Source organism: Limanda limanda, chromosome 9 (assembly GCF_963576545.1).
Source record: "Limanda limanda chromosome 9, fLimLim1.1, whole genome shotgun sequence".
In the NCBI taxonomy this organism is placed as follows: domain Eukaryota; kingdom Metazoa; phylum Chordata; class Actinopteri; order Pleuronectiformes; family Pleuronectidae; genus Limanda; species Limanda limanda.
In genome coordinates, this window is record NC_083644.1 from 15240758 (window position 1) to 15251542 (window position 10785).

General features: G+C 40.4%; 1 protein-coding gene across 1 annotated transcript; it reads right to left on the reverse strand.

Annotated features, from left to right (window-relative positions):
* Positions 1-1067: 1067 nt before the first annotated feature.
* Positions 1068-8819, reverse strand: cope (COPI coat complex subunit epsilon). The gene is made up of 10 exons (XM_061077675.1): positions 8695-8819; positions 8467-8529; positions 8252-8352; positions 6525-6677; positions 5868-5921; positions 5355-5436; positions 5021-5176; positions 3318-3386; positions 1850-1924; positions 1068-1358 (listed from the first exon to the last, which is right to left on the reverse strand). The coding sequence occupies exons 1-10, from the start codon at positions 8794-8796 to the stop codon at positions 1305-1307; spliced, it is 909 nt and encodes a 302-aa protein (XP_060933658.1). The 5' UTR covers positions 8797-8819; the 3' UTR covers positions 1068-1304.
* Between the last annotated feature and the right edge of the window lie 1966 nt (positions 8820-10785).

Below are 10785 nucleotides of genomic sequence, written 5' to 3' on the forward strand. Positions count from 1 at the left end.
AATGAATGTCCCTTGTCCTCGAGAGGCAGGTGGACTGCTGAGTCCTGACCTGAGGAGCTGTCTCTCCTGTGCTGTGCCATACGTTTGTGAAGAGGTTGTTTAGTTTCCCCAAAGCACAGGTCTATGCATTCCTCTCTACATTCAGCTGCATATACTACATTGCTCTGCTTATGTCTGGGTGGTTGGCAACACACCACATCACACAAATAACTCGCAAGTTTACCAACAAGGTTGGAAAAAATCTGACTAGACCTTGAGAAAACCATGGTACCATGTGATGTGACATCACTTTTCAAATGCATCTCCACCACAGAAGCAGGACAGACAGCAAGGAAACTACTGTGACAGGACAGTGCCCTACCCAGCAGAACCAACCTCAGTCCTGACCACTGCCTTTTTCCAAGGTCCTAAAACTAGATGTAGACAGAATGTACAAGATGGAGACTGGAGGACATATTATTACTAATATCATTATCCAAATGGTGTAAATTCCCTACAAATTGATAAATCTAATTACATAGACCCAAATTAATAACATGAGGTTTTTGAGGCTGTAGGAACCACAGATTCCACAATTTACTACAAGGTTTCTATTTTAAACACCTGAGACATGGAAATAATAATAAATGTATGGAAACCCAAATAATTTAGAGTGAACCTAAAGTTTTTTGGAGCCATGTGGATCTGGCTGCTTTGTGCAGTTCCCCACTGTTCCTAAATGAAAATCCAGCCCTGACTTAAAGCTTCAGTGTGTAGAATTTAGTGACATCTAGTGGTGAAGTTGCATGTTTCAGCTGAATACCCCTCCCCTTCCAAACATGAAGGGGAACCTGTGGCAGCATTCATTTGACATAAAAACTCAAAAGGGGTCGAGTTGTCCAGTTTGGACGACTGTAGATATGAATGATATAAACAAAGGGCTGATGAAGATGAAAAGACACTAGTGAAAACATCACTAGGATTATTTTATATTCAGTTTCTGCCAATATAACACTTTAACTTAAATCTCACACACTGGACCTATAAATTCTTTTTGTTTGTTCATAAACCATACATCAAACACATCACACGTATTAAACATTTATTAATATTTCAAAGGAATGCTTACATTACACAGATGTGTCAATTTCAATTAGAGAAATGCAAATTTAGAAAGAATGCATACAGAGGGAGACATGTTTCATCTATAGCCAAGGGACATTTACATTGTATTGCGTGTATGTGTGTGAGAGGGACATAGTGTGTGATCCTCATGGTGTTAAACTTAAGTCCATTGTTGAGGCATCTCAGCAGATGCAGATGTCTCACGCTGTAACAGTGGGGGTGTACTGCAACACTAGTCTGTCGTACTCGTTCTCCTGCAGAAAAACAAAGAGCAAAAAAAACAGTTGGACACCAGGGAAACATCCGACCGTAGCAACAGCTGTGCATCGCATGGTTTGTTTGGTGATGGTCTAACCCACTTTCAGCATGTTTATGCACATCTGCTTGTGTGTGACTATGTGTGGTAAAGGCAAAAAAATCTGAGTTTAATGCTCTCATTGGCTTTGCTCCAAGGTTATCTGCTGCCCGGCCATAAAAACAACCAAGCCAGGTAATAAAATCCTCAGAGCAAAGGTTATGAACCGACAATGGTCAGTGGTGTCTGATGTTTCATGACTTTCTCCTCATGTAATTTGTGTTGATATTTTTAAAGAGAACCAATCTACTAGTTCAAAATCAATCAGTATAGTACTGCTGTACAGAAGTTATGAATGGATGTTTAAATGACAGTGATTAAGGAAGTCTCTCTCACGATTTGAGCCGAACAAAGAGCAATGAATTACACATTCTGACGCAAGCAAGTTACCTTGGCTAAATAGTCCTTGAGGAATGGATGAGCTCTGTGTGCATCTTTCAGCTGAGAGAGGTACCGATTGGTTACCTGAGGACAGCAGTAAACGGATCACATTAAAATATGAACTCATAACAGTGTATAACAGTGAAAAAGCCTCATAAACAGGGTTTTATAAGACTCTTAAAACAGTAGAAAAAAGTAAAAGTTATGAAGGCTTGCCAAATAAAAACTACTGTTTTTCAGGAGCTGAAAACACACATTTCTGTATAAAATATAATAATAAAATAATCTGTGTGCTTGTGCTTAGCAACGCGGGCTTGGAAAAATGATATGACCGTCCAATCTGTGAACAAATGTAGGGTTTATTTGTGATTCCAAAACAACAACTGCTGTCTACACTGAGCCTCAGGTGAACTCTAACAGCTGACATTACATCAGACAGTAGAACTAACAAATCCAGGGACATCAATGGACTAAATACCTGGTTCTCAGACCAGTCAGACCTGAAGAAACCTCTTGAAGGAGAGGTCAATACTAGAAATACAACAAAGGTGCCTTGAAGTCTTGGTTCACTATGTGACCTGGTTCAAACTCTTGCTAAGGCCATGATGTACTTCAAATATTGCTGACCTGCATCTTCGGGTAAAACATGTCACATGATAGCCCCAGCGGGGCTCGTCCACATGCCTGAGCTGAATGTGGTCACACATTTCTCCAGCTGTTATCTGGCTGACAGCTGTGTACCATCTTTGATGCAAAAGTAAACCTGTTTTGTTTCTTCTAACTAATATATATACAACCAACTAGCGAAGACAGCAACGTTTAATCATTTAGTAAACATTTCCTTATTATTATTCATCTGTGTTTGAAAGTGTCCAACTTGCTTCGTTTGTTTAGGAGATTTAAGAAGATTTGTGTAATATGAAAGAGTTGAAAAATAATCAGATCAAATGACCAAGAAAATGAACAGAACTTGAACTTCTACATTGTTTACCTTAGATTTAAAACTCATCTCAAAGGTTACTCCCTTCTACACCTGAGGATCAGGCATGTTAGTGAGAAAATTTCCACATTATCGCAGTTAACCTTGAGGGAGGTGTGCAAATCAGCTGTTATCACTGTTTTCCTTAGCGCTTTGAGTGAGTTGTTAGAATTATATTGCATTACTATCAACTACATCAAATGATTATGAGTCTTAATCTCATGAACTCTGAGTTCCAGGGTGTAAAACTCACACCTAGCACTAAACTAGGAAATATGCCTAGAAGACACTTTTTATGATAGAAAATAAACCCAGTCACGAAATTCCCTGCTTGAATGCATTTGCCTGGTTTAATCAAAGCGAAAACACAAAACTGCTGAGGTGAATTTCGCACTGGTATGCTCTATTGAACGAGGGTGAGCTTGTCTATAGGAAAGTGGAAATCTGAAGGCTGTTAAGACGGTGAGGTTGTTAACAGATTGGAGTCCAAAGTCTCACCTCAGGAGCTTTGCCCAGGTGCTGTGTCAGCACTATGAGGTTGATCAACGTCTCAGGGTGGCTGCTGTCCTAAAAGTAGGAAACAGAAAGACAGAGAGTCAGTGTGAGAGTAAAGGTTAGTTTGTACTTCTGATGATAGAACTGAAGCTGTAGGTACGAGGAGACGCCTCCTCTAAACCGTAGCGTGACGTGCACCTCCGAGAAATGTAACTCCTTGTCTCAACGCAGGTACAGAAAATTCACCTTCCCTCTGCTTCAGTTAAATCAGTGGTCATATACTCCATCAACTTTGAAATTTTCTTTACTTTCTGTGTTGATACACCGAGTTTAAGTTGCCATTGTTGGAAGTTCACAAAGAAACTCAAGACAGTGGCATTGAAACACCACTGGCAACTAACAGACACAAGTATAAATGCTCACAACAGCGAAGGGTTGATGCAGAAGAAAAATCGGCTTAATAGACAATCTGGAGCAAGATAATAAAATGGAATAGTACATTCATACAATGCTGAGTTAGCTTAATTTCCTCTATTATATGTGAAGCAAATAGTGTGGAGCAGGGAGCCTTTGTGCAGTGATCCAATTCAACATTACACAAGTGGAAGAGTTGCCCCAACAGTGTAGATATCTGCATGTATGTGTCAAATGTCTGATATTTGTTCCATTCATCAACATGAAATCACTTGTCTGGTTTAGCTCTGTAGAAGGTGAGCCCCTACATTATGTATATACATTTACATTACTGTCGTTATGTTCTGCATGCTCAGTTAGCAAGAGATAAAATCAAGCAATAACCATAACTTTGTGAAAGTCTGACCAGTTAATACGGAAGTATCACACAAAGCATCATAAACCTGGGTCTACTGTTTCTCATTAAGCTGGATCACCAAGTTGTCAAAGTTACCTGGATAACGAACATGGTGTATTTCATAAAAGGATCTGAGACACTTCCCTGAAGATCACTTCAACAGCTTATTTAGTTTTGAGCCATTTCACAGTCACCTTACTCACTGTCTGACTAACTCAGGCCTCATACTACCGGTAAACATGTTGCAGAAAGCTGTGACTTTTACGACCACAGAGCAGTGCATACACACACCCACCCCCACCCCCACACCCCCACCCACCCACCCACCCACCCACCCACCCACCCACACACACACACACACACACACCCACACACACACACACACACACACACACACACACACACACACACACACACACACACACACACACACACACACACACACACACACACACACACACACACACACACACACACACACACACACACACCTAATCCAGTTATAGATAGAGCACAATAACTGTAGACCACAAAATAGTGTGTGTGGAGCCATCTGCTGTTACAATGCACGCAGTGATTCTTTTTTGTTGTTGTGCCAATTTTAACATTATGTGGTTGAGTGAACCATTCAACAACAATACAAGCCTTGGGCGCCCAGTATAATTCACTTAAAAGTATCAATGATCATCATCTTCAAGCTGTAACATCAAACTGAGTGGATGTTAAGATTAGCTCGACACATAAAAAAGTTGCAATTGAAGTATATTATCATATCAAAAGCTGTCTGGATAAACAACTGTCCATGTATTTACATCCCAGTTGATAACTAACCCTAACACTGAGAGGAAGAGATGAAACAAGAAAGACAATAACAAAGATTTATCTATCATCTAACCTTGTCGAGGGCCTCCTGCAGCACTCCCTCGGCCTCCTCCCACTTATTCTGGGCCATGTAAGAGGCTGCCTGCCCGTTGAGAAGCAGCGGTGTGGACGAGTACTTGTCTGACATCTCCTGGAAAATGTAGTAGGCATCCTGCAGCTTCTCCCCACCCTTGAACAACAAGCGTGTGAGTCAGTGACCACAGAATAGTAAGCAAATATAATGCAAACAGGAACTTGATTAACTTGTGTAGACAGAGCTGATATTCAAGCCACTCTATTGTGTAAAGGATAGACATGGATTAATCATACAGCTTTTAATTATGAATCAACCGATATTGTCCACTCACCACAGCAATATTAACCCAGGCTGTGGCCAGCTGGGTGAGAGTAGCATCTTCATCCAGCTCCTGCATCTTCTTCAGCTCTTTTCTGTCATTGGGGAAGAGAAGAGAGACAAAATCTGCATTATAGGAGGACCACAGCTCCAATTCCAACATTAAGTATTTGCTTTTGTGTATATAGGTTCAAACCTAATCACACAAACTGTACATTCATACTGGAGGTTTCACAATCAAAAATATGTCGACCTTCGAAGGACACCATTAGAGATGTCACGAGAACTAATACTTTGCTCACAAGACGATTCCAAAATTTAAAAATAAAATTCTGTTTGCACACCGACTACAAGGAGGTCCCACTATGCACGTCAGCCTTTGTTGTTTTTTATTTATTGCTGTAGTATCAAATTTGGAATCAAGGAGGTATCTTTTCCTGACTATAAAAATGTATGGTGTTGTGACATTTCTAGAAGTCCCTGACCCAACAATTCAATATAAATCTTGCACTGCTTGCTTCCATACCTTGCCAGATCAACACGGTCCAGACTCAGCAACACCTGAATGCTCATGGCCATGCTGAAAAATAAAAAACAAATAGGTCCATTAGCTCAGTTTTCTGAATTAAGAAAACGCACATAAAACTAGAATTAACAAAATTATGTGTATTTAACTACAAAAATTTGTCGTGAAACGCAAAGATGGTACATTTTCTGTGGGACGAAAAAGTTTCCTTAAAGTGCTTTTGAGAAAGGTAAACTCTCTATTTAGAATGTACATATCTCACTGACAACAATGATGTAGTTTTATGTAATGTATATGAAACCATTACATTACATTATTACATTACATGTCATTTGGCTGACGCTTTTGTCCAAAGTGACTTACAATTAGTACACACATTATTTTATGAGGGGCCATTTAGGGCTTCAGTATCTTGCCAAGGACACTTCGGCATGCAGATGGGAAAGAGTGGGGATTGAACTGGCAACCTTCTTGTTGGAGAACGACCACTCTACCCCCTAGGCCACACCGCCCCAGGTTGGTTAAAGACAAATAAAATGCAAGCTCAATTTTTTTTGATAGATGGATAGAAAAACAACTTTGATTTTCATTGCAGATACATTTGTTTGGGATCAGTTTGGTTTGTCACAGGGTTAAGTAAACTGTATCACTTCTTACCACTCCAGGCTTTCTCCTTGGTGGAGAGTCCGCAGAGCAGAGTCTGTGTTCGTCTCATGGTGGTAGATGGATGCAGCCATGAGAAGGAAGGTGGTGTTGGCGGCATCCATACTCTTTGCCATCTTCTTGTCTAAATCATCCACAATAGCATCCCTGCAAAAAATATGACAACAAAAGGATTTAGATTATCAGGCTCTAAAACACAAGGGAATTCTTAAATCACAATAAGGAAGAAGACACGGAAATCAACTAGAACTGCTGCTCAGTTACCTCTTCATAAAGTTGGGTGCTATATTGAGCACTTAAAAGATACAGAATACATTTGCTGACCCCTCTCAAGCAGAATGTAGTAACCCTGACGCACCTTTGATTACCTTCTTTCACAGAAAATAATCTGTGACATGGGAGATGTTTGAAGATCTACTTTTAAAAATTGAGGAAGACAGTTACCCAAGTTGGCAGCATAGTTCAAGTATCATATTCATCCCAAAGAGCATATTTCACCTGAAACTGTGGCTATCATCACAAGTCAAAGACTCACATGGAAAACTTGTGGAACTATTCTATCAAATGGTGCCGTATGTAATACGCCTAGAACAGCAAAAGCTGGAACGACACATGTATTACTCTATCACATCGTAAGAAACATGGTGTTCATCCATAATGTAGGAGAATTAGGTTCCACTTGATGCTTGAGTCAGACACATGCAATGTTTGTCCAGGTCGTCTCTGCTCTGAAGAAACAATAAAACTCTGACACTGACTGATCGATTCCTGCGCCAAAGCTACGAAGAGACGTGTTGAGTCTGACCGTCATACTGACAAAGTGTATGTTACATTTTACCCACGTTGTTCAGCTTCATGTTTATTTTAGAATATGGGACAAGACGGTCTTCTGCACAATTTAAGTTACCAACTAACTACCAGTAGATGTTAGCAGGTGTTAGTGGTCACCATAGGAGTTTAAGGACGTAACCTCAGTTTTGCAGCTTAGCGTCATCAGGTGTTTTAGCCTTGAGTTAGATCTGACTGGCTACTGGCTTGTATGGCAGCATTATGAAACCAATGAGGCCCACTCAGCAGGTCAGACATCATGATGCTTGAGTCAGACACATAGAATATGATTGTCGTAGCAGTAGCTAGCTGTGAATGGATGTGTTGAGTTTGACCGCCTGTACAGTATTGTGACTCCCTCCCAAGCACAGTCAGACAGCAAATGGTTTCCTCTACGGGTTTTTAATGAAGTCTTGTTCTCCACATCAAACCGTGAAAACTAGGTTATACACAGTAACAAAGACCTAACATACAATGTTAGCTAGTTAGCAAACACAGTATCAATAATTACAATCAAGGTTAAAGTAAATAACAAACAGACAAAATACCTTGTTGGCTGCATGCTCGAAAAAGGAATCTTCTTGTTTACAACTTAACATAAGTCCTTATCACCTTTTAAAGGCATTAATCTTAGACATGTGTGTAACTACCTCTGCTTGCTTCTCTGTGTCTCGCACTTTAAAAAGCAGCTCAGCGGAGGCGTCAAAATAAAAGTCTTATCTCTAATTACACAATAATGGTATATACAAATACAAAATATACATTGGAAAACCTTTACAACATATTAAAGTAATATAGTGGCAGCAGTTACAAGTATACTGACAGGTGTGTGTTACGTTTTACCCACGCTATTCAGCTCTATGATCATCCAAACGTCACATGGAGGCTCTTACCTTTTGCCTTCACTCGACAGGTACTCGGCGAACATCTTGACAGCTTGAAGCTCCGGGGATGAGGAGGCCTTGATGTCCTCCAGGACAACAGCGTACTTCCTCTGCAAGGACACACAGAGATCAGGATGAGGCCATTGAGAATACATGATGATGATAAATACACAACAACTCACAGCTGATGACGTGAGACTCAGCTGAGTGGATTGAACGCTCACCTGGGCGATGTATGCTCGGTACAGAAACATGTCCCGTTCAGTCTCCTTCTCTGGCGACGACGGCTGCGAAGACAGAAAACACAAACAGCAGCTAAATGCACCGTATTCGCCTGCGAGAGAAAACATTAGCTAGCGTAGTTAGCATTGTAGCTCCTGGGCGCAGTGTCCGCTCCTGTGAGACAGACAAGCACACAATGGACACACCAGCTGCTGGGACACGTCACCTACCTTCACCTTCTGAGCCTCGTTGATACACTGCTGATAACTGCCGATGTAATAAGCGTTTTTGACATCGAACAGCTCGTCGACATCATTCTGCTGCGCCGCCATGTTGACAACACACCACTTCCTGACACGTAGTAGAAACACGTCACCTTCCTGCCCGGTACCGAGGATTGTGGGAAACGGAGTTCAACGACGTGCAAATCATTTTTCGTGGAGGATAAATGTTTCCCTTGTAAGCAGAATGTTTATGTTTGTATGTTGTTGATTAGTCTTTCAATAAAACATATATTCATAACATTATGATTAATAGTTGATTGTGGGGAAATAATTAACTTATTTCAATTATATGAGAGTAACCACACAGATACAAATTGTAATTTGTGACGTATGCATGTATTTGTTTGAATATCAATATCATGCTTAGGAAAGCTTGTTAGATAAAATGAAAAATGTATGAATGTGTATTTCTTCCTGTCTTTACATTGTATACTAGTAAAATTATATTAATATTTCTATATATTATTGTGTACTCCTTACACTTAAATATCGCATGCTCCTAATTACATCTTTTTGACTCTTGCTACTGTAAAAGCACAACTTTTCCATTGTGGGACTGATAAAGGATTATTACGGCTCGAGCACTGACAGGCACTGACAGACAGTGAGGCCCTATTGAAATTTATTAACATTAACCAAAGATTTATTGCTTATGGTAAAACATGAATAGCTTCTCTTTAAATGTGATCACCAGTGGTACAATATACATGCATTAACTTGTGATTTTTTAAAGTTTACACAAAATTTGTCATTTGACAATAATCATCTTATTTTACCTTTATGTATTTTTTTTAATATGTAAATGAAAAAAATAGAAGGATTCTTATTTTTTCTCCATGTGTTTTTTGATAATGCTATACTGTTTTATTTTTCATGAAAAAAAAAAGATTTGTAAAATGTTTGCACATTGAATATCTCCTTTAGTGAGATTTAACAGATTAACAAATTTCCCTCGGGATTAATAAAGTATCCATCTATCTACACACAAACATTATTCCACTAGAGGTCGCAGAAGATCCACTCTACCACTACAGGTGCTTAAGGGGCAGGAACACTTTATTGTCCCTGTGGTTAATTTCTTATTATGGTGATAGACTTTCAGAAACACAATACTTAGACTTACAGTACAAGGTATATACATGTTGAAGTGCTTGGTGCGTGGCTCATTATGACTGTTACTGGCCCAAGGTGTCAGGGTTCAAACTGAATAATATCACTACTGTACATTAACATCAGGTTCAAAACAACAATCATTTTGCAAGAAGGCTGTTTTGACCGCGGGAATTCCGGTGTCCTCATTAAACAGAGGAGGGAAAACTTCCTCTCTCCCGAAAACATCCGCTGACAAAGTCTCTGTCTTCCCTGTGACACACACACACACACACACACACGCATACACACACACGCACGCACACCCACACACGCAAACACACACACACTTCTATATTAGTGAGGACACACATTGGCACATTACATTCCCTAGCCCTTACAAATATAGAAGTACAAGTACACGCACACAGTTTCTCACACAAACACACACACTCTCTTTTATACCCATTCACAAACACATCTACACTCTCTCTCTCACACACACACCCTCTATCGCTCTCTCTATCCCTCCCTCTCTCTCTCTCACACACACACACACTAACCATCCACCTCGCTCTCTCTCTCACACACACACTAACCACCCACCCCTCTCTCTCACACACGCACACACACACTAACCACCGACCTCTCTCTCTCTCTCTCTACCACTCACACACACACACCCATCTCTCTCTCTCACTCACACACACACACACACACACACACACACACACACACCCCTCTCAGGTGCTGTGAAGGCTAATGAAGTGTTGGTAGATCACCACAGTCACATTATGAAAACATGACATTTTGTAAGTGTCCTGTAAATGGTGATGTGAGTCAGAAAGAAAAACCCAAACATGTGTAATTCAACAGGTCCCTCAATCATCCCGGCCCGGACAGAAACACCGCTGCACACAGTTCGTGCTCATTGTTCCCACAGCACCG

Excerpts from the sequence above, each read along its gene's own strand:
- cope (XM_061077675.1), bottom strand. The coding sequence starts at position 8,796 with ATGGCGGCGCAGCAGAATGATGTCGACGAGCTGTTCGATGTCAAAAAC. Across the intron at positions 8,353-8,466 it reads ACCGAGCATACATCGCCCAG|AGGAAGTACGCTGTTGTCCT; the intron begins GTGAGCGTTCAA and ends GTGTCCTTGCAG. Across the intron at positions 1,925-3,317 it reads ACCTGGGCAAAGCTCCTGAG|GTAACCAATCGGTACCTCTC; the intron begins GTGAGACTTTGG and ends TGCTGTCCTCAG.